The following is a 24905-nucleotide window of genomic DNA, read 5'->3' as shown; positions in this document are numbered from 1 at the left end:
CCCAGCATCCAAGCGCCAGTTTCTAAATCTAGCCTTCCCCTAAAAGGAACTGGCGCACCTTGGAGATACGGCCGATTCCAGCGCTGGGGAAGGAAAAGCAGAAATTGAGCCCAGGACAAGTTGTTTTGCCAGAAAACAAGGAAGTGTTTAAAGACAGATAGGAATGTGCCAGGACACAGAGCCAGCCCGAAGGAGCTTCCTGGGGCCATAATCAGAGACAGTTTGAGCATCAAAACAGTGACAGTAACAGTAAAACAGGAAACTCTGAGTACAATGGATATAAGTAAATAAGCGAATACATTGGAAATCTGATGAGCAATGGAATATTTTTATCATCTCGAATTTTTGCCCAACAAAATACTTAATAATTACGAAGAGAACAGTCACCTCGTCAATGGGGCAGCCTGGCAGACACCACTTGAATTAAGTGACCAAAGTAAGCATCTCAGTAATGGGCCAAATGGAGAGCCTGCTGCAGCTGAATGTCTCATGGGCTGTAGTGAGGAGAATGCAGCACCAACCCTGTGAGCCCAGGAAACAGCACACAAGCCCACCCAAGGGGCTTTCTCTAGAACGACTGCCCAATAATCTTCAAAACTGTCTAGGATGTGTCTGAGGAACTGTTTCAGACTGAAGGAGGTTGGAGACACAGAACAACCTACAGAACACACGGTTCTGGACCCTCGTGGGCGCCTCTGGAACAACCGGGGGAACTCGATGGGTCTGAGGAGCACGTGGCAGGGATGTGCCCCAGGAGTGTTGTGATGGCAGAGGAGAGTGGCCTTGTCAGTAGGGAAGATGCAATAAAGTCCGAGGTGGTGACGGGGCATCATAACAACTCAGGGAAAGACTGTTCTTTGTACTGGAGCTGGAAATATTCTGTGAGCTTGAGAGTGTTCAAAAAGAAAATGCAGTTCTTTGTAATCCAGGCTTTTCTTCCAGGGACCCCGCCTTGCCCCATCTGATTTGGGGAGGGAGGGTCCCCAGAGGCACGAGCCTGGTCAGGCAGCAGGCACTCCATGCAGCCCTTTCTGTCAGGGCTCCATCCCTCACATGCTCAGAGACGGAGAGGGTTTTATATTTGCAGCCGGGCCCTCAGTGAGTTGGTTTGGGCTGAAGATTATGCAACCTAATAGGGAGCTTTGCTTCCTGGAACTCTGGGTGGGTAGCACTTGGCAAGAGAAAATTATCATTCTTTTTTCCTCTTAAAACTCCTTTGCTTTCCTGGTTTTCTCACCTCAGCTCTTTGGCTGCAGGGAAATGGAAGGAGTTTCCAAGTATGAGGCCACCAGAGGCCCCCACTCCCGTTTTCCAAGAGCTGGGTATGCTGGGGAGGAGAGCCTGGAGAAGCTCTGCTGCAGCCATTCACAAACCCAGAATCCCCTGCTCCGGGTCTCATACCACAGAAGCTACACAGGAGCCAGGTTGTATCAGGACCTGCCTGGAACTGTGTGTGCCCCATCAGTCCCTGGGGAGGCCAATGTGAAGGGTCCTCTGTGCCAGTGGGACTGTGGTGGGCCTCAAAAAAGGAAAGTGGGCCACTATCCTTTAACCTTTGAACTATAAAGCAGATTTGAAGAGGCTGTCTGGTTTAACCCCCTCTCAATGTGGACAGCCTTTTCCATTGACCTTGTCAGGCATCTCCAGGTGCTTGCTTAAATCCTGCCTGGGACGAGCAGCTCATTACTCTGCAAAGTAGCTGGGTCCATCATGACATGCTTGGCTTGTTATAAAGTCCCCCCATGGTCCCTAGCGCCTATCTCTGGAGCAGTCACTTAAGAGGCCAGCAGATGTTTGAAACTGGCCTTCCTGTCCCTCTTTAACCATCTCTTCTCCTTGTTCCTTCCCCTCTTCCTCCCAGCTTTTCCTCTCTGATATGGCTCCTGGACTTTCTCTTTTGAAAATCACCTTGGAAAGAATTCCGCTTATCACAGTCCTCACTGTAGAGCAACTCCCAGAACAAAGCTTGTTCCCAATGGGCCTGGTATGGGCAAGGGCGTGTCTCGTGTGGTCAGACTGGACACTATTCAGAAAGCCACAGGTGCTCTTTACAGCCACCATGCCTCATTTGCCGCCAGTGTTGAGCGTATGGCCATTACCTGCCCAGGTCCTCTTCGCAGGTGAGAACCACTGTGACGGCCACCTGCAAGGACTCACCAACAGCCCTGGTGGGGCCTATGGATTTCATCCTCCAGCATAAAAGGTCTTCTGGTGGCACTGTTCCCAAGGCCTCTACCAGCCAGTAGGGCAGCACATGGGACTGGTTTCAGCCAGAAGGTTAGTGTTCACCCTGTAGGAGAGCTCTGTGCACTAACACACTGCCCTCTGGGCCCAGTCTTTTCATGTCAGTTTCTCTGCACAAAGAATCATCTTGACAATAAAGCTCAGAGACAAAAATCAGAAGAGAGCTGTAAGAGGCACATTTTCAAGTGGTGGTATTGTTTCTCTACAAAGCTATTGGAAGTCTGGGTTATATAAAACAAGCTCTGGCCACCCCACCCTTGTCAGCCCAAACAACATGAAAACTTCTGGCCCAATATAGAACCATTCCCCACCCCCTACCCTCGCCCTGCACAGATGTTTCCTTTTAGCTCCACTGGTCAGCCTTGTGTCAACAGAAACGTAGCCAGCCTCAGGGGCACAGAACTTTCCACACTCTCTTCAAAGGTAAGAACATCCAGGGAGCACATCTCCAGGAATATTGCAAGGGCAGTCTCAGCCCTTAGAACATGGCCTCAATGACCCGTGTTAGGAGAGTCATTTGTTCTTTTTCAGACCACAGTGACCCGGTGCTGACATCCATTCAACAAGAATTGCCTCTACCCCTCTGTGCCAGGCTCTGGGGCACACAATGCTGGGGGAGGCAGTGCCCCAGCCAGCCATGGGGCCCACATTCCTTTCTGTTTTGTCCCTAAAAGTCAGCAGTGTCCTACTGGAAAGAGAATTGGGAATCCTGACTTCCAAATCGAGCTCAGACACCTGGCACTTGGGTCTTTTGGGGCAAGTTACTCAAGACCCAGATTCCTCTTCCACAAGATGGGGCAATAATCTCTACCCTGCATAGACAGTGTGATTCTTGCAAGGGCACATGGAGATGCTGTGTGTGAGGCAGCCAGGATGCCTGCGAGGGTATGGGAAGGACTGGTCTGAGAGGCCGCATGGCCCTCAGGGCTCCAGGGCCTCCGTCCACCCCTTTAGTCCTTCCACTCCAGGGGGGACACAATAAATGACCTGACTTGTGAATTTAAGAATAAACTGGGCATGCGCAGCCCAGTTTTGCACGTACCTGATGTCCTCAGCCATAGCTCACACAGGAAGAAATAGAACATCTGATTAGTTCTGTAGGATTCTACAGATTTCTATCTGCCTTACTGACACCTGTCCACCCACCCCTCCACAAATGGCCTTAAAAGTCAACAAATATAAACCCCAGTGGTGCATTCAGCCATCCTAAAGTTTCTAAATTATCACACTAGCCCTGCACAATATCACTAATCAAGTTTTGCTGGTTTCTTTTTCCCCCATAGAACCCTCTCTGTGCACCAAGTCTGATCCTTAACCCAAGTCCAGAATCTGCAAATGACACCAGGTAGAAAATGGCTGGTGACATAACTGCTCCCTTCTAGAGATCTCACCCTTCTCTGGAATTTTTCAGAGAACAAGCTTTTGGTTTCATTGATTTTCTCTATTCATTTCCTGTTTTCAATTCCATTGATACCTCTGTTGCTGTAATTTTTATTAATTCTTTTCCTCTGCTTACTTTGGATTTAATTTGCTCTTCTTTTTCTAGTTTCCTAAGGTAGAAGCTTAGATGATTGATTTTTTTTTTTTTTAATTTTACGGCTGTACCTGCAGCATATATAAGTCCCCAGGGCTGCTGGAGGTTGAATCAGAGCTGCAGCTGAGGCCTGTGCCACAGCCACAGCAACACTGGATCCTTAACCCACTGAGCAAGGCCAGGGATCAAACCCATATCCTTTTGGACACTGTCGGGCTCTTAACCAGCTGAGCCACAATGAGAACGCCAGATAATTGATTTTGGATCTTTCTGCTTTCCTAATGTATGTATTCAGTGCTATAAAAGTTTCTTCTTAGCACTACTTTTGCTACATTGCACAAATTTTGGTAAGCTCATTTAGTTCAAAATACATCATTTCACTTAAGATTTCTTCTTTGACGTGTGATGTTTCATTTCCAAGTATTGAGGAATTTTCCAGCTTTCTGTAATTGATTTCTAGTTTAACTGCATTGTGGTCTGAGAGCAGACACTGTATGAGTTCTATTCTTAAATTTGTTAAGGTACGTTTTATGGCCCAGAATGTGGTCTATCTTGGTGAATGTTCCGTGTGAGCTTGAGAAGAATGTTTAGTCAGCCGTTGATGGATGAAACAGTCCATAGATGTCCATTATATCCAGTTGATTGATGGTGTTAGTCCACATGTGTCCTTACTGATTTTCTGACTGCTCCATCTGTCCATTCCCAGCAGAGGGGTGTTGAAGTCTCCTGTTATGAGAGTGGATTCATGTATTTCTTCTCCCTGTGGTCCTATCAGTTTTTAACCTCACATATTTTTTTTAAACAACATTTTATTTTTTGGTATATATATATATATGTATTATATATATATTTTATTACTCAAATGAATTTATCACATCTGTAGTTGTATAATGATTTTACCTTACATATTTTTAATGCTCTGTTGTTAGGTACATACACACTAGAGTGTTACATCTTCCTGGAGGCGTGCCCCCTTAATCATTACATTATGTAATGTTCCTCTTTATTTCTGACAATTTTGCTTCCTCTGTAGCTGATACAGCCTCTCCAGCTTTCTTTTGATTAATGTAAACCATAATGTTACCATGGTCTCCCTCCATTTAATTCCCCCCCCCCCCCCTTTACAGCTTCATCTGCAGCATATGCAAGTTCCCAGGCTAGGGGTTGAATTAGAGCTTCTGATGCAGGCCTATACCACAGCCACAGCAATGCCATATCTGAGCTGCATCTATGACTTACACCACAGCTCACAGCAACACTGGATCCTTAACCCATTGAGTGAGGCCAGGGATTGAACCTGCATCCTCACAGAACGGGGAACTTCTCCCTCCATTTACTTTTAATCTATATGTGTCTTACATTTTTAAAAAATTTTAAGGCCACACCTATAGCATATGGAAGTTCCTGGGCCAGGGGTTGAATTAGAGCTGCAGCTGAGGCCTGCACCACAGCCATGGCAACATGGGATCTGAGCCACATCTTCTACCTGTGCCGCATCTTGCGGCAAGGCTGGATCTTCACCTACTGAGTGAAGCCAGGGATCAAACGCACATCCTCACAGAGACAACATCAGGTCCTTAACCCACTGAGCCATAACAGGAACTCCTGTATCTTTTATTTATTTATTTATGCCTTTTTGGGGCTACACCCGTGGCATATGGGTGTAGGGGTCCAATCAGTGCTGTAGCTGCTGGCCCATGCCACGGCCACAGCAATGCCAGATCCAAGCCACATCTGCGACCTACACCACAGGTCACGGCAACACGGGATCCTTAATCCACTGAGCAAGGCCAGGGATCGAACCCGCAACCTCATGGTTCCTAGTCGGATTTGTTTCTGCTGCGCCACGACGGGAACTCCTGTATCTTACATTTAAAAGGAATCTTTCAGGAGCTCCCTTCGTGGCTCAGTGGCTAACAAACCCGACTTCGATCCATGAGGATCTGGGTTTGATCCCTGCCCTCGCTCAGTGAGTCAAGTATCTGGCACTGCCATGACCTGTGGTGTAGGTTGCAGACACAGCTCGGATCTGGCACTGCTGCGACTGTGGTGCAGCAACTGTAGCTCCAGTTCGACCCCTAGCCTGGGAACTTCTGTATGCCATAGGTGTGAGGCTAAAAAGCAAAATAAAGTAAATTAAGTCTTTCATAGACAACATATAGGTGAGTCTTGATTCACTCTGACAATGTCTTCTAATTGATGTGTTTAAGATCAGGGGTGTTCTTAAATTTTATGTGATTTTATGTGTCAACTTGACTAGATCACATGTTAACCAGATATTTGGCTAAACATTATTTCTGACTGTATCTGTGAGGGTGTTTCCTGAGAGATTAGCATTTAAATTGGTGGACTTAATAAGGCAGTAACCCAGTGTGGGTGGGCATCATCCAGTCTGTTGAAGACCTGAGTAGAATAAAAAGGTGAAGGGAGTTCCCTTGTGGTGCAGCAGGTTAAGGATCCAGTATTGTCACTGTCGCAGCACTCATTTGATCCCTGGCCTGGGAACATCTAATTGCCTTGGCTGTGGCTAGGGAAAAAAAGGGGGCGGGGGTGGTGGGAGGAAGAATTGGCCTTTCCTGCCTTTTTGCTTCAACTAGAATATGAGTTTTCTCTTGTCCACACTCCTGCAATCTATACCATTGGCTCCCCTAGTTCTCAGGCCTCTCTGCACTCTGCATTACACTCATGGGTCTCCAGCTTGCAGACTGCTGATAGTGGGACTTCTCAGACTCCATAACTGTGTGAACCAGTTCTTTATAATAAATCTCATATTATATATATACACAACTCCAATTTGTTCTGTTTCTCAGAACTCTAATGCAGTGATTATGGATATGGCTGGATTGACATCTACCATATTTGTTACTCTTCTATTTGTTGCCCTTCTTTGTTCCTTTTTTTGTCTTTCACTCTTTTTCTGCCTTTTATGGTTTTGAGTATTTTGTTTGACTCCATTTTCTCTCCTAAGCATGTCAGTTGTACTTCTTTTTTTATTTAAGTGGCTGCCCTGGAGTTTTTAACATTTGCAATTTATCCATGTTCACTTTCAAATAACACTAACATTTCACACACAGTGTAAACACCTTATAATAGTGAAATAATCCTAATTCCTCCCTGGTATTCATTTCATTTATACATAAGCATACATAAGTACATAAGCACACATAATCGAATACACTGTTACTATTATTATTTTGAACAAACTGTTACCTGTTAGATCAACTAAGCAAAAAAAAAAAAGAGTTTATTTTGCCTTCCTCCACTTATTCCTTCTTCAATGCTCTTCCTTTCTTCATGTGGCTCCTTTCCTTATGTGGATTCTGACCCATTTTTCCTTCTCTCTAAAGAACTTCTAACATTTTTTGCAAGGCAAGTCTACTGGCAACAAATCCCCTCAATTTTTGTCTCAAAAACTTTTTATATCCCCTTCACTTCTGAAGAGTAACTTTACAGGGCACAGCATTCTAGGTTGATGTTGTTTATTTTTATTGTTTTAATCTCGCTTACAATACTTTAAATGTTTCACCCCACTCTCCTCTTGCTTGCATGATTTCTGAGAAGTTGGATGTAATTCTTATCTTTACCTTTCTGTGGGTGTTTCCCTTTAGCTTCTTTCAGAATTTTTATTTAATCTTTGATTTCCTGTAGTTTGAAAATGATATGCCTAGGGATATTTTTTGGCATTTATCCTGCTTAGCATTTCCTGAGCTTCCTGGATTTGTGGTTTCATGTTTTGGGGAAATTCTGTCATAAATGTTATTTCTTCTCCTCCTGGTATCCCTATTATGCATGTTATACCTTTTGTAGTTGTCTCACAGTTCTTGGGTATTCGGTTTTACTCAGTTTTTATTCTTTGCTTTTCATTTTTGGAGGTTTCTATTGAGATATCCTGAAGCCCAGGGATTCTTTCCTCAGTTGTATTCAGTCTCCTAATAAGTCAATCAAAGGCATTTTCACTCCTGTTAATAGCGTTTTTTGAGCTCTACCACTTCTTTTTTGGTTTTGTCTTAGAACCTCCATTTCTCTGCCCATCTGCTCTTGCACGGTCTGCTTTAGACATCAGCATCCTTAGCATATTAAAAATATTTGTTTTGAATTCCCAATCTGTTAATTCCAACATCCCTGCCGTGTCTAGTTTTGATGCTTGCTTTGTCTTTTCAAACTGTGTTTTGGCTTTTGGTATGCCTTTACTTTTTACCTCATAGCCAGAGGTGATGTACTGGGGAAAAGGAACCGCTGTAAATAGATCTTAGCAATGTAGTGGGGAGGTGTGGCGGAGGGGAGGTGTGCTGCAGTCCTGGGATTAGGTCTGTCTTCTAGTGAGCCTGTGCTCCTGCATCTTCCCAACACACACACCCTTAAATGGGATAAGATGACTAGAGTGGTCTGGAGTTGTGTACTTCCCTTCCCTCAAGTCAGTTAGGCTCTGGTTAAACAGTCTCTCCTGAGGGCAGACCTTGTTAAAGACAGGGTGCTCCGGTGTACTTCAAAAAGGTTCCTTTTCCCCTTTCTCCTGCCAGAAGCACAAGGGGATTTTCCTCGGAAGTTCACCCTGAGAACCAGGTCAAGCAACTGGAGGTAAAATTCAGAAAATTGTAGGGGTCCTTGATGACTGGGTCCCTCTGGAGGTTTTAACTCAGAGTCGTCCACACTGAGCTGCAATTACAGTTCTGGTTTCTGCAGAGGTGACAGCTTGAGGATTTCTGCTCTAGTAAGTTGTGATTCTCTGTATCTAACTGCTGGTCGCTCTAATTTTGGAAGCAGTGGTAGCCCTGGGCTCACTGCTCTTCCACATCTAAGGACTGTTGATGCTTTTTCTACTTTTTCAGTCCTGATGTCTCCTCCTCATTTACTTCAGGTGCTGGCCAGGTCCAACCACAGGGTCCGTCCAAGCATTTAGGACAATCAAACCTCCTTGCTAGGACATTAAACTGCCTCTCCAGCCTTGGCCCTGGCCCAACCCCCTCAGACCCAGCTCCATCCTATTTCCTTGGTACCTGCCAAGTCAGGACTTAAAATTATTTTGATGAGTAATTTCTTTCTTCCCATGGCAGGGACTGTATCTCTCTGCTCAGGCTGGCCTATGATCAGACCCTAGTTATGGGTGAAGCCAATGAGGGAAGGTGGGGCAGAGGCTGACCAAGATCCTGTCTTTGTTCCAGGTCCAAGTCCCTTTCTTCCTGAGGAAAGCCCTGACTTTGGCAAAGGAAAGCTGTCAAGGATGCATCTCCAGTCTCCTTTGTGGCTCTGCCACTCTTGCACAAGCAGTAATATTGGGATGAACCTCTTTATACTTTATGTTTTTACTCCCCTTTGGTTACATTCCCAGAAGTGAAGTATTAGGTCAAAGGGCATGAAATTTTTAAGGCTTTTAATACACACTGCCAGATTATTTCCAAAAAGTTGGCTTTGTTTGTTTTTTTTTTTTTGAAGTATAATTGATTTACAATTTTGTGTTAGTTTCAGATATACAGCAAAGTGATTCCTTTATATACACATATATATTCTTCTTCAGATTCTTTTGCATTATAGGTTATTACAAGATACTGAATATAGTTCCCTGTACTATATGGTAAATCCTTACTGTTTATCTATGGTAGCGTGTATCTGTTAAAAAGTTTTGAGTAGTACAGATTTATGCTGGACCAGCAGCTATATGTGAGATCACTGCCTTTACTAAGCAAAAACAAACTACTGCCAATATTCTAAATTCATGTGTTGTGCAGGCTTGAATTTACATTATTTGGAATAACAGGAACAACAAAACTAACTTGAATATTAGATAATACTGCATTCCCTCCATGCCCACCCTCCCCAAGCTCTTAACTGACTTTTGGCTGACCTCAATCCTTCCCCCTGACTTTAAAAAATTTTTTTTTTATTTTTTAGGGCTGCACTTACAGCACATGGAAGGTCCAGGCTAGGGGTCAAATTGGAGCTACAGCTGCTGGCCTGTGCCACAGCCACAGCAATGTGGGATCTGGGCCGTGTCTGTGACCTATACCACAGCTTGTGGCAACAGATCCTTAACCCACTGAGTGAGGCCATCCTCATGGATACTAGTCAGGTTCATTATCGCTGAGCCATGACAGGAAGTCCTCCCTGTTATTTATTTATTTGGCCACTGAAGACCGCTCTGGTTTTGCTGGAGGAAGCAGTGGATTTCCTCAGGACAATTTTTTCCAAGGCTACTCCCTGCCTTTAATTTTCTCTTCCCTTACTCTGAAAGGTGCAGTAATCACACATTTCCAATGTACTCCCATCCTTGAGAGACCTTGCTTACCTGGTATTCTGTTTCACGTGCGATATACACTTCTTCCACGTAGGGTGGCCTTCAAGGGAAGGTATGGGGTGGCCAGGGGTGGGGGGGAGGCAGATGCTAACACCTAATTTTCCCCTTCATTTGCACCATAACTGTTTAGCCAGCCAGCCCAGCTAGGTACCTGCTGTACAACTGGCCTGGCAAAGCCTCATCTGTTTGTCTCAAATACCTGATGTCCTTAAGCATCAAAACTGAAGGCTTCTAAGCTTTAGTCACACCTGTGCACCCCCACTGTCAGTGTTCCATCATGGGCAGTCAGCTAGGAGGAGGGGAGGAGGAGCAGGCTGACTGCCACCTTGCTGGGAGCACCTCTAAGAACCATCACTGGGGAGAAATATCAGAAAAAATGAAAACCCAGACTATTCTCTCAACAGGGCAGCAGCTCCAAGTCTAGGCACAGGATGTACCTGGCCATGCTAGGAGGAGGTGCTCATGCCAGACCTTTGGAACATACCATAAGGGCTTCAACTCACATTATGTTCTTTCCATTAGGTTATAAATTCCTAACTCCTTACCCTTTTTGTCTAATTGAAATGCAGAGAGTAAACACCACAGCTGAAATACTCTCCTTCGTGAATCAGCTCCTTCCCCAGGGCTCTCTTAAAGACTGATTGGGGAGTTTCAGTTCCCCTGGGAAAAAACCACAAAGACTGCTCAACTATGAATAGACTTAATCCTAGCACACTTCACTGTGAGTAGAGCACAGGCTTATAGGAAGAGGCTTCTGGCACCATTGAGAATGGCCTCCCCTTCTGTCCCCAGAGTATGAAGGCAGGGTGAGTAATCAAATGACAGCATCTCTAAAGCAGCCTTCTTAATGCTGACAAAGCATGGAAATCTTACAGAACACCAGGGAGTGGTTATAAAACACAAAGCAATTTCAAAATAAGAGTGATAGGGGAGTTCCCATCATGGCTCAGCAGAAACGAATCTGACTATCATCTATGAGGATGTGGGTTCGATACCTGGCCTCCCTTAGTGGGTTAAGGATCCGGCATTGCCTTGAGCTGTGGTGTCGGTTGCAGATGAGGCTCGGATCTGACGTTGCTGTGGTGTAGGGCATCAGCTGTAGCTCTGATTGGATCCCTAGCCTGGGAACCTCCCGATGCCGCAGGTGTGGTCCTAAAAAGCAAAAAAAAAAAAAAAAAGAAAGTGATAAGAGAGACTGGCTAAGGACCAAAGTAGATGGAGGTAGGCTGGGATGTCTTGGTAGGTAGAAAGCAAAACTGGGCTCCCCAAACTCAGGAAGGCTCACCAGCTGGGTCTGTACCCGGGGCAGAGTGCCTCCTCCATCTCCCCCTGCAACAGAAACCCCCAATATGCAAGGTGAATCTATATCTTTTTGTAATTCTTATTTTAAAAGCTCTAAAGGGGGGACAATTAACAACATATGTATATTATAAGCATTTCCTTTGAACGATTTTTCTGCGAGGTTATATTCTAGTGTGCTTGTCATTGTTCTCTGGATTTAGCTGTCATTCGCTAGACCAGGGTAAGAATACCTAAGGGGTCACAGACTGGCATCTTGGCTTACTGCCGTTCCAAGTCAAACCAGAAAATGGACTTTAATTTCACACGTTCAGATGCTGCCTTAAATTCATAATAGCTAAGAAAGATATATACAAACGTCAGCTTAAAAGGAAAAGTAGAAACCCCACACTTGGCCGTTGAGGGTGGATCATCCCAGGAATCCGACTTTCTGTCTCTTGGGACCCAGGCTTTCCTCCTTGTGTAGAAGACTCTGTAGGGAGGTGTGCAGCACCTTGCCCACACGCTTGCCAGTCTGCAGGACAGAGAGGGATAGAGAGGCACAGGCCTGCTTGTGAGACACACACACTCCACTCTGGCCACGAGACGCTCCCCTTTCTGCCAGCCAGCTGTTCTAAAGCTGGCCATAGTCCATCTGCCTGACAGGACTTTCATTTATTTCAACAAACTAATAAGAAAACAAACCCCAAGCCACAATCACATAATATTTACATTCTTGAAAAACCTCCATTCTAAAAACAGTAACAACAAAAAGATGCGACCTCCATGCAGCAAGCGGCAAAACCATCAACCCAATCTGGATTGGGTTACAACTGCTGTGCTGCAGTGAGTAGGCATCGGGGGGACCACAGAGAATGCAAAGTCTGTCTGAGGAAGGAACAGATGGTGCTGAGGACTGGTCTTAACAAGCAGTTTCTAATTCACCTGCCACCAAGGGAGACCTGTTCAGATGGGACCAAAGTCAATACCTGGATAGGGTCTTTGATGTTACTGCCATGCAGAGATGCTAAAAGGCACAAGAGGTTCGAATCAAGAGAGCAGACAACCTACAGATTTCCTAATTACCCCCTACCCAGCAGTCACAAGGGGGCTCTACAAAAACCTACGTTATAGAAATCTTTCTTTATGCAACTGGGCTCATGAATTCATTTTAAGAATATAATGACCCAACTACAAGTCTCCAGCTCATCAAATCTCCCATGTTCCCAGAGCAGTTTTAGTTCACCCGTGCCACTGGTTCCATTCCCAGCAGTGTCCAGGAGAAAGTTATCCAGGCCTGACCCTCACCCTAGTCCTCCTAATCATAGGTGTACCTTCCCCAAGGCTGAGTGCCTTCTCCCCTGGCCTCTGACCATAACAAGGGATGAGACTCCAAGTAGTACCGAAAACTCACGTGAAGAGAAATCTCAGACTAAAGGCTGCCAAGTGACCAATCCTATGAACTGCGAAGTCAGGATTAAGGTCCAACGTGACTCTGGAAAGATTTTTTTTTTCTTTTTGCCTTTTTTAGGGCCACTCCCACGGCATATGGAGGTTCCCAGGCTAGGAGTCTAATCGGAGCTGTAGCCACCAGCCTACGCCACAGCAACGCGGGATCCAACCTGCATCTGCGACCTACACCACAGCTCATGGCAACGCTGGATCCTTAACCCACTTAGCAAGGGCAGGGATCAAACCCGGAACCTCATGGTTCCTAGTCGGATTCGTTAACCACTGTGCTACAACAGGAACTCCTGGAAAGATTTTTACCATAACATTAGAGAAAGAAAAAATGGGAAGTTCCCGTCATGGCACAGTGGAAATGAATCCGACTAGGAACCGTGAAGTTGTGGGTTCGATCCCCGGCCTTGCTCAGTGGGTTAAGGATCTGGCGTTGCCGTGAGCTGTGGTGTAGGTTGAAGACGAAGCTCGGATCTGGTGTTGCTATGGCTGTGGTGTAGGATAGCGGCTGTATCTCCAATGAGATCCTTAGCCTGGGCACATCTATATGCTGTGAGTGGAGCCCTAAAAAGCAAAAAAAGAAAAAATGTCCAAGCTGATCAAATAGGGGTACTGATTATTCATATTAATGAAGGCAGGGAGAGAAGAGTTGATGGGACAGACAGGACACAGGACTTGAGAGGTGTAAACCGGGACTTGCAGGAAAAAGATCACAAAGGTTAGGCAGCCGCACAACAACCTGAGAGTCTAAGCCTTATCAGGAGCAGCATCTCCAGGTTGCTGTGTCCCTGTTTGAGACAAATGGTGAGACAGGGCCACGGGACCATGGTGACCCTGAGCAGGGTCTGCAGACCTCCTTCCTGAGCCCCAAGGGAGGGTGATGCTCGGCTAACTGGGCAGCCCATCCCAGTGGACTCTGGTTCTCCTATGCCAGGCAGCCAGAGCCAATCTGGTCTATAAGATTATTAAAATAGCTCATAGCTGGAGGGGGCACCCAGACTGGATTTGGGTTCTAGTGCAGAATTCGTGAGCTGAGCCCTGCAGCCAAGTTACTTATCCTTTATGTGTCTCGATTCCTATAACCCATTCTGGCTCAATGTTTAACGAATCTGACTAGGGACTATGAGGTTGCAGGTTCGATCTCTGCCCTTGCTTGGTGGGTTAAGGATCCAGAGTTGTCATGAGATGTGTAGGCTGCAGATGCAGCTCGGATCCTGCATTGCTGTGGCCCTGGTGTAGGCCAGTGGCTACAGCTCTGATTAGACCCCTGGCGTGGGAACCTCCATATGCCATGGGAGGGGCCCTAGAAAAGGCAAAGAGACAAAAAAAAGGTTAATAACTCCAAGGCAGAGGGGGAAGGAATGGAAGGGACTGGGAGTTTGGAGGTAGTAGATGCAAACTATTACATTTAGAATGGATAAGCAATGAGTCCTGCTGTAAAGCACAGGGAACTATTTCCAGTCTACTGGAATAGACCATGATGGAAAATAATGTAAGGCAAGGAATGTGTATGTATGTATGATGGGTTACTTTGCTGTACAGCAGGAATTGGCGCAATTTTGAAAATCAACTGTAATTTTTAAAAATGTAAAAAACAAACACACAAAAAAACTATATGATTACCTCACAGGATTGCTGAGAAGTAAATGACATGATATATTTAAAGCACTAAAAACAGGGTCTGACATATAGTAAGCACACAATAAATGTCAGCTGCTATTTTTTTGTTATTGTTTAGATACTAGCATGCTCATTAAACTAGGGGAGATGTGGGGGGAGTTCCTTCTACAACAAGATTTGAGAGGCACCTGTCTAGAGCGGCCTTTGGTAAAGACCTTTTCCCGTTGCTGTACACACCCAGAAAGCCCTGAGCTTGGGTACCCCACAGGGCAGAGAGTACAAGCTGACACTTACTGCAAACTTATGACATGTCAGACGTGTGATTCCCCAAAACACCTTCACAGCGGGCACTGCTACTATTCTTACCCTCCATTTGCAGATGAGGGGACCGCCTGCATCTGAGCCTGGTCAGTGTGTTTTCAGAGCTCATATTTGGGGCCATACACTATATACACAGCCCATTTCCGTTTTCAGTTAAGATGATAAGAAGAAAAACAGACATTATGTGCTTAGAGTCTTCGGTGAGAAGTCATTGTTTCTAGGAATGAAAGAAAAGTGTAGATGACAGTGACCTCTGGGCATGTGTGTGAGACAGTGTTTACCTAAAACAAAATACCCAAGCTGGCTAATTCTGTTCCTGGCAGTTCAGTCAGTCAGTGTCAAAGTCCTCAAAGACTTGTGGAAACTCTAGGTGGACATGGGGGAAGGAAGGTCTAGGAAGACACGGCTTAGCAGGACCTGATCCCTGATGCAAAAGGGGCTTCCAGGCCAGCAAGGGGGATACACGCGGTGACCAATCAGTATGGAGCAGCTGCAAGGCGCCCTAACAGTGCTGCCAGACATGAGAGGAACAATCCACCCCGAGGCACTGGGAGGATTTCCCACCTCTCCCATGAAAAATGGGGTCAGCCATCCTCAGCCCCCGGTTCCACTGCTCCCTTCAAGTAGTTAGCAGGAATTCACGTCCCTCATCAAATCACAAGAGCTTGGGAGTTTGGAGTTACAAGTGACTCTACGTTATCAGTCAAACATTCTCCTTTAGAAACATGGAACCGGGTATGAGAGAGGCAGAGGATAAGCGACTGTTATGGGCAGGTGGCAGGTTCCTATCTCTCAGTCCACCCCCTTCCCTGCCAGCGCCCTTGGCTAGCTCAGAGACATCCAGCTCACACCAGCTACTCTCTAAGCTCCAAGCCTGGGGTGAAGGGGGTAAATGGGGAGAATGCCCACAGCATGACTGAGGGGCAGGAAGCAGCAAGCATTCCCAGCCAGATCCCAGCACCTGCCTCAGAACCAGTCTCACCTCCATCATCTCGAAGATGCTCTCTGGGTCCAGGCTGCCCTTCCCCACTTTCCGCATGCACGTCACGACTCCCTTGCTGGTCACGGCCACCAGCAAGCTGGCCAAGGAGCAGGCCTCCTCCTGAAGAGTAGCATCCACCACGTGCCGATAGCCGATCTGCAGATCGGGGGGGCAGTGCATGCGTGGGTAACACACATTGCAGATCCCCACCCTTGAGATGATGTTCGTGGGGGGAATATCTACACCAGCAAAGAACATGCATTGCCCATTCAAGATCTTATCTTAGATTCTGCGCATCTGGAAGCAGTGCTCAATCGTTCTACCATAGGCCACTGTATAAGCAGTATAACAGGCATGAAATGGAAATACAGGGGTGGGGGAAAAGTGGTTAGAATTCTAATTCAGAGACCTTCCAAGCCAGAGGTCATCAGGGATTTCCAACAGGGGCCCCCTGCTTGTTTCACTGCTGACAAAGAGGAATCAAGAGGGTCCATGCTAAGGGATGTGGTAAAAAATGAGTCAAGGGCAGGTGGCCCTGGTCATCCCAACGCTTTACCACACCCCAGGCCTGTGAAGTTGATTCTGGCGGAATTAAACCTAACCTGTTCAGTCTGATTTTTATATCATGAGTCATATGTGGCATCAGCAACAGCCTCAGCCAAAACAGGCCTCTTTGGATAGCCTTGGGCAGCGCCAGTTAGACATCAACATCAGCCAGATGTTAGGCTCCATGGGCCTCGGTGCTAATGTAAAAACCACACTTGATGCATCAGACACCCAGACCCTGCTCCAACCCCTGCATTTCACATATGTGGACATTAGGTCCCATGGAGGGGACAGTGTTCGCCTTTCAATCACCTTTTTACTACTCAAGCAGCCTAGATACCACAGAGTTGAGAATTAAAGGAAATACACATTCAGGGTGCTTTAGTGAAATGCCTGGTAGGTAGAAGGAGCTTAACAAAATCTGGCTACTGTTACTACAAAACCACTCATGTGCTCTTGAGAGTTCGTATCTTCCAGCCAGTTAAAAAGAAAAGAAAGAGCTGCTTGTGGGAGTGGTCTCTAATATAAAGGAAGTATTGGATTTGGGTTAAAACTGTTTCTGTATATAACTTTCACAACCTATTAAGTAATTTTAACAGGTTAGGGTTGAGGGAGACCCACAAGGAGACAAAAACCATGAGACAGAAGATCATACCTTGCATAGGGTGACAATACAGGGGACATTCTCCACATTTAGCTGGATGCAGTCATAAGGGTCATCGCTCAGTTCAATGTCTTTTGACCCCTCTTCATCTTCCAGAACACGAACTCTCGGTATCCTAGAAGCAAAAGCACAGTAAAAATTCCCACTTACTGAAAAGGATAACTACTTTCTCTTGAGTTGGAATCACAGTGTCTCGCAAGACAAAGTCACACTATGCTTGTGCTCCCCATCATCCCTGCCAGAAGAGTACAGGTGACACCAGGTGCAGCGAGGAAAGGATGTCTTTTCAAAAATTATTCTGGGATCAGTTAACAAATCTGGCTAGCATCCATGAGAATGCAGGTTCAATCCCTGGCCTTGCTCAGTAGATTAAGGGTCTGGCATTGCCGTGAGCTGTGGTGTAGGTCACAGATGTGGCTCGGATCCTGCGTTATTGTGGCTGTGGTGTAGGCCGGAAGCTGTAGCCCTGATGTGACCCCTAGCCTGGGCACTTCCATATGCCATGGGTGCGGCCCTAAAAAGCAAAAAAAAAAGCAAAAAAAAGAAAATGATGCTGAGGAGAGGGAAGGGAAGAGGGACTAAACAGGGGCAGGGGATTAACAGGCACAAACTATCATGTATGAAATAAATAAGCTACAAGGATCTATTGTACAGCACAGAGGAATATAGCCAATATTTTATAGTAACTTTAAATGGAACATAATGTGTAAAAATATTGAATCACTGTGTTGTATATCTGAAACTAATATTGAATTACTGAATGAATTATACCTCAATAAAAAATAATTTTTTAAAAAAATGCTTAGTCAACCACAAAAATCCAAAAATGAACCCCAATCCCTACCTCACACCAACAAAAAAAGGCCATACTAAGTGGACTGCAGTGTAAAGGTAAAAGATAAAACAATAAATCTTTTAGAAGAAAACTAAGAACATCTTCATGGCCTTGGAGTAGACACAGATTTACTGAACAGGACACAAAGTGCCCACTATAAAGGGAAAAAATTAGTAGATTCAATTATAATTGAATACACACACACACACACAGAGGTCTATCTTGGACACACTGCAATTTTAGTTCCAGACCACTGCAAGAAAGCAAGTCACATGAATTTTTTGGTTTCCTAGTGCATATAAAAGTTGCCTTTACACTATAGTGTGGTCCACTAAGTATTCGATAGCATTATATCTAAAAAACCCCGAATATACATACCTTAATTAATTTATTTTATTTATTTTTTACACTTTTTTTGGGGGGTGGGGCAAACCTATGCCATATGGAAGTTCCCAGGCTAGAGGTTGAACTGGAGCCACAGCTGCTGGCCTACACCACAGCTGTAGCAACATGGGATCTGAGCCACATCTGCAACCTACACCACAGCTCACGGCAATGCTGGATCTTTAACCCATTGTGTGAGGCCAGGGATTGAACCCACATCTGCATGGATACTAGTCAGGTTTGTAACCCACTGAGCCACAACAAGAACTCCCACAAACCTTAATTTAAAAAGACTCTTACTACTAAATATGCTAACCATCATCTGAGCCTTCTGCGAGTCATAATGTTTTTGTAATCGTAATCAAAGATTACTGATACCAGATCACCATAACAAATACATGGATAATGAAAAAGTCTGAAATATTTCAAGAATTATCAAAATGTGACAAAGAGACATGAAGTGAGAAAATGCTGTTGGAAAAATGGCACTCATAGACTTGCTCAATGCAGTCACCACAAACATTCAATTTGTAAAAAGTGCATTTTCACATTAAAGTGAAGTACAGTAAAACAAGATATGCCTCTGTGTGTATGTGTATAGCACAGTATATATTATGATTATGACCTTCTGTTTGTCAAAAGACATTATTTGGAAAGTAAAAGATAATGCAGAGTAGAGAAAATATTTCATATGTGTCTGTGTAAACTGACATATTACATAAAGAATTCCTACCAAACTTAAGGGAAAGACAACTGATCCAAAAGAAAAATGGGCAAAACCTGAACAGGAACTTAATAAAAGAGGCTATTCACAGAGCTAATAAGCAAAGGTGCTTAACTCAAATATTCATTACGGAAGCTCAAAGAAAAACTACAATGGAATACTAAACACACCCACCAGAATGGCTAATATTTAAAAGATAAAAGAGGGAGTTTCCTAGTGGTCTAGTGGTTAGGACTTGGCACTTTCACTGCCGAGGCCTGGGTTTAATCCATGGTCTAAGAATTGAGATACCACATCAAACTGTTGCACACCATGGCAAGCAAACAAACAAAAGCCTGGAAACTACCCAGATGCCCATCAACAGAAGAATGGATAAATAACTGTGGCATAATCATTCACACAGTGGAGCACCATATAGCAAAAAGCAAACGATGACTACAAACCACAATACAGATGTCTCAAAACATAATGCTAGTGAATAAGGCAGACATGAAAGGACAGTATGGTTCCATTTATATCAAGCAAAACCAATGTGCTGTTTCAGGATTGTAGTTATCCTCAATGGGTGTAGAGACGGCATGGGGGTACAGGGTGGGAGGGCTTCTGGGGGGCTGGCAATGTTCTGTTTCCTGAGTCGGGTGCTAGAAATATATTTAAGCCATCAAGTCAATTCATTCCAGTGTGGGGTAGAAGAGCCAGGAGGGAAGAGGTGGTCCATCCAGCTACTGTAATAGAAACAGTGTTGGTGTTTTCACCTGTGCCTCTAGCAAAAGCCCCCTATGATGCAGCCCTGCTGGCCATCCCTCCACAAGCCAACATCCAGAGAAGAGGAGTTTCAGCCAGTAAATGTCCATAAGGACCAAGGAGTCCTGCTAGGGTCAGGGCCCCCCCAGGCTCTAAGTACTAAGTAATGCGCCATTTGGACAAATCAGGTAAACAATTTGGTATGGTAAAAAAAAATAAGTACACACACACACCCTTTCCTAACCCTCTGGCCACAACACAGTTCAGAAGGGCTAGAGAATGCTGTCCAGAGAAGGGCCTCTTCCCTTCTAAAGGGCCCTGTCTCACAGGTCTCTCCACATACCAGAAGGACCCGAAGCTTGCAAAGTCCTCACTCCTTGCTGCCTGCGGGTCTTGCGGGCCTGTTCTTACTTTGGGATCGAGACTTACAGCTATGCCCATGACAGGTGTCCTTCCCAACTTGAGCAGATGGGTTTTCCCATCCCGATGTACAGTTTGCCCAACACCTCCCCCACAGCCAGTCAGCCTCAGCTGGTTCTACTCTCCCTTTTTGTCCTGGTGCCCATGGAAACCAGCTGGCAGACGGGGAGTAATTTCTGAGGCTTGAGGTACAACAGATGGCTACTTCCTTTCTTCTCCAGCAGAGCCCAGACCCAGGCTGCTGCTGCTGCTGGCATCTGGTACTCAAGCCCTCACAGTGGCCATGAGTGCCACGCTCACCTCAACTAGTCTCAGCCAGGAGTCTAGTGGCACAGCTAGGGGTGAGACTCTAGAGTGCTCATTCTCAACAAATATTCCATCCTGAATCTCTGACCTACATTTATTTATCTTTGGTTTTGTCTGTTTTAAATTATGCAGGCAGTCTAAATTCATCAAAGAAAAACTCCAAAGTACAAATAAATTTTAAACTGCCCATAATATAAGCACTGGAAAATAATCACAATGATCATTTTGGAATATATGTATTTACAGACACTTTAAATGTGCTGCTTTGTAGATTTTAATTCCCTATATTGGGACATTCAGGTTGTTTTCAACTTCTCATTATTATAAAGAACCCTCATCTACATATTTTATTTACTTATTGGCTGCCCCAAGGCATATAGAGTTCCTGGGGATCAAACCTGCATCCTGGCGCTGCAGAGATGCTGCTGATCCCACTGCACCGCAGTGGGAACTTCCACATATTTATTTTCAAATGTTGTAAACTTTCCTCAAAGAAGCATGTGCATGGAGAGGAAAAAGGCTGGGTAATCAAGCAGAGGGAATGTTAACTCCAAAAAGGCATGATGCCTGGCCCTTGCTCCACAGACTGTCTGGGAAGCTGAACTGCAGTGGCAGAATCATATTCTGCTCTTTACTTAAACCGAAGAGCAGGCTGCTACCCTGCTTTGGACACATGGAACATTCGTGTGTCCAATCAATATGTGAGCACCTACTACATGTCAGGCACTGTTCATGGTGCTGGGAAGACTGTTACAGAGTACAGGACAGGCAAAAGCCCTGCCCCCATGGAGCTTTATCTAGAAATAGTATTTAGACAGGTGATCCTGAACCTGGTTTATACTCTCTTTGCTGCTCTGCAGTTTTCTAATATTTTTCTACACGGTATGTCTACTTACGAAAATAATAATACAAAAAGTAAATAAAGAAATAAAAAAAGAAATATATGCATATATTTAGTTATAAAATCTGGTTTCTGGAGTTTAACATTAAATATCACCATTCTCAATGCTGAAACCCCTTGTTATCTTCCCCTATGAGCTTGAGTTGCAGTGCCTTCAATGGTCCATCACAAGCGTCTGCTTGGGCTCACACAGCAGTTTCCAGGAAGGCTTACCTGGTATTGAAGAGCGCAGCCTTTACAGCAATGGATATGGCATCAAACAAATTTCCACCACATTCTAGCAGCTAAAGGAGACAGGGAGTGAGGAGGGGAGAAAAAGCAAGCATCATTTCTTTAAGTGTTATCCCAAATAAAGGACACTAGGTCCTAAGAAATGCTGTCCAAGTGTTTACAAAATAAAGACAAGAATGCACGGTGCTCTTCTGGCTCACCGACACACAAAGGGTCTTCACGCCGACTGTAAGCATTGCCTCAGCAAGGCTGTGTGCTTACATGGACCATGTGTGAGGTCACAATCGCCCTGGCTGTGGTACCACCACTCAGAGGCCTCAACAGCAGTGGAGCTCCTCCGCCACTTGGACCTGCACTGAAGGAGGAACCGGCCACCTGCCTTGTATCCCAGAGAACTCTCAGCTGCTCTTGGCCAGTGTCCTCACATCCTCAGCCTCCAGATAAGTAAAAAATGGTGGCTACAGATGCTGCAGCTGCCACCAGGGCCACACTAGTTAGTGCAGTTACTACTGCATGTAATTACCAATGTACACCTGACTCAAACACCTAACACTCCATATTCTCCATTAAGCATAATTAAAAACTAAGGTCTTTTACCTGCGTTTTAGCCCGGGAGCAAAACTGTTGACTAAACTTGTGTGTGCTAACAGGGAAGGTTAGAGCATATTACTAAGTGGAAGGCAACACATCCTTCTTCCTTATTTTCAAGAAGCCTTGGCCTGAGGGCATGGAATAAAGCCAACTGGAAGAGAGGAGAGGAAGTCACATGTAGAAATAAAAGTTGTGTGTTTCCGTGTGTACTTGTTTGGAGTGTCTCCCCTTTGTGTGAAGTGTAAATTCCCCAGGCTGGATCCTGTTGGGTTTGTTCTCTCCTTTATCTTCAGAGCCCAGCAGAAGGGCTGCTGGGTAGGGGATTATTTACGGAAGAGAGGCAGGCCCTAAGCCTGGGCCTTCCAAACTCTGACTCCAATAGGTTTCAAGTAGTTGCGCCCGCAGTAAAAGTATGAAAGCATGGAAGGCTGCCTGGGGAATATTTGTTTGCAAGATGGGCTCTGCCTGAGGACTACCCAGACCAATTGGTAAAAATACATCACAGGAGATTCATTTTGCAATCCCAGTGACAAGACTGGATTTCCACCATCTTGCTTCAAACATGCACTCTATGTATTCGGTATCTATTTAGACGTAGGACAAAGACTTATTCCCCAAAAGCATGTCCCTCATCTCACATGTGAAGTGCTTTTCCAACAAGGCTGAAAGCAATTATATGAATGACGAAAAGTGATCTACCTCAGTAGTAATGTAATTTTCAAAAATGCCTTCCTAATTCAGGAAAAAAAGGACCGGGCTTTGAGGCCCAGTATCACTACTGACAAGCTGAGACCTCCTGGGCTAGTTACTTCACCTCTCTGTGTCTTAGTTCCCTCACTTAGAAATAGCACTTATAAAGTGCCCATTTGTGGGAGTTCCCACTGTGGCTCAGTGGGTTAAGGATTCGATGCTGTCTCTTTGAGGATGTGGTTTTGATCCCTGGCCTTGCTCAGTGGGTTAAGGATCTAGCTTGTGGTGTAGGTCGCAGAGGCAGCTCAGATCCCACGTTGCTGTGGCTGTGGCGTAAGCTGGCAGCTGCAGCTCTGATTCGATCCCTATCCTGGGAACTTCCTTATGCTGCAAGTATAACTATAAAAAGACAAAAAAATTTAAAAATAAAAATTTTTAAAAAGTGCCCACTTGTAAAACATTTGTAAGGGTTATGTGAAGATGCACGTAAAGGTCTCATCGTTCCACACACAAGAATACGCCAGCTTTCTAAACTCTGCCCATCAACTCTTACCTGGCACCATCTAGGGAGCATCTCTTGTTTTCATCTTCCCTGACGATCTCTGTGGATAATTTTAGGTGTTATGTGATATGACTGTAACTTTACTGCAGGATGGCATTATATGTGCACTACTACACATACAGTAATGTATATGTGTAGTACGACATACAACACACATATGTTGTATTTAATTTTAAAATTACTACAGGAGACCAATCTTTTCCCAACTAACCTCACCCTGGACTTAAAGTATTCACTTGAAGAAGGAAAAAGTACTGGGAGGAAAGTAGGCCAATGGGTCTCCAACAAAGGTGGTGTGGCCAGTACAGCAACATGACACCTACCAGCACGTCCACGTAGAGAATCCAGCAGTGCTCCCGAGGACTGATGCACAGGGACTTCAGGTCGATGCTGCCCTTGTTGTTAAATATCCGGTAAAGGGTGTTAGCAATCTCCGTGCCAAGCTCATCACCTCCTCGACCTTCAAATTCAGGGGTAGCATTGGCTGAACTACATAGAAGAGCAACAGAAAAGCTGGTGAGTCTTGGCAAAAAGCAAAGGGGTGGGCTTTAACCCAGTTTCCCTGTGGGATGTTAGAGGGACCAGCACTATAAGGAAAGTCACTGAAATGAGAAAAGGATGACATCTGCCATTTTTCCTTCCTCCAAACACCCACAGTGAGCCAGGCCAGCACCGTGCCCTAGACATGTCAGTCTATGGTGGGTGTTGCCACTGACTTCTAACGAAGCCATCTTCATCCAAAGAGAAACGAGAATACTGGGAAGATGAACCTCGGCCAGTAGTAATGAACTCTTATGTCTAGAGAGTATAATAAAGAGTCTTCTCTGGCAAGCCCAGGCAGCTGGGAGGCTGGGGAATCAGTCTGGCCTACGGAGGAGTTACATTATACACAACATCCTTAGATGATGATATGATGCTCTCAAAACAAAACCACAATGGAGGTATGATCACTTTCTGGAATGACTTAGAAGATATATGTATGAGAGAGTGCCAGAGTTAAGTCAGAAACTTCAGATTAGCTGAACTGAAAAGCAGGAAAATGAAGTAAGACTGTTGAAAATGAAGTAAGTATTAGGTGACTTCTTTTACTTTGTTATATTTCAAGAGAAAACGTTTTCCATTTTATTTTAGCCTCTTTAATCTTATGCCCAGTTACCTCAACAAAGAATGAATAAGTGTCAAAATCTGCTCCCCTAAGCACTACTCCAAGTGTTTAACAGGAAATTTTTGAGGGTTTTGGCTTACCAAAAACAAACCCTTAATACATGTGTGAGACATGTAGACAGTCCAGTAATCATTTTATTGTAATGAACAAGGCCCAGAAAGACAAGAAATCAGTTGTTTCTGTATGGTCTCCACAAAAATCACACAATGAAACTTTCTGGTCCCCATCCATCTGTCCATCCACTCAACCACCTGGAATGGCCCAGACCCTATGCTAGGTGCTGGAGATCTAGAGACTGAGCAAGGTAGGTGCAGACCCTAAGTCAGCAATTTAAACAAAGCAGGGGGAGTTCCACGATAAAGAGCAAACAGGAGGAGTCGGGGGTTGAGGGGGATATGTCAATCAGTGTT

At 45.0% G+C, this 24905-nt stretch overlaps 1 protein-coding gene across 2 annotated transcripts in view; it reads right to left on the bottom strand.

Moving 5' to 3' along the window:
- Positions 1-9132: 9132 nt before the first annotated feature.
- EXOSC7 (exosome component 7) overlaps positions 9133-24905 on the bottom strand; it is a 32271-nt gene continuing 16498 nt past the window's right edge. The window contains exons 4-8 of one of the 2 annotated variants that reach the window (XM_047771787.1): positions 23654-23819; positions 21470-21540; positions 16934-17057; positions 15733-15888; positions 9133-11883 (exon numbers count right to left, since the gene is read on the bottom strand). In XM_047771787.1, coding sequence (XP_047627743.1) covers positions 11779-11883; positions 15733-15888; positions 16934-17057; positions 21470-21540; positions 23654-23819 — 622 coding nt within the window. In that variant the 3' untranslated portion in view covers positions 9133-11778. Of the gene's footprint in view, positions 11884-14512; positions 14968-15732; positions 15889-16933; positions 17058-21469; positions 21541-23653; positions 23820-24905 lie in introns of those variants that run through there. The other variant, XM_047771796.1, reaches the window with a different exon arrangement.

Source organism: Phacochoerus africanus, chromosome 1, assembly GCF_016906955.1.
Source record: "Phacochoerus africanus isolate WHEZ1 chromosome 1, ROS_Pafr_v1, whole genome shotgun sequence".
In the NCBI taxonomy this organism is placed as follows: domain Eukaryota; kingdom Metazoa; phylum Chordata; class Mammalia; order Artiodactyla; family Suidae; genus Phacochoerus; species Phacochoerus africanus.
This window is presented reverse-complemented; position numbering and strand designations above follow the sequence as displayed.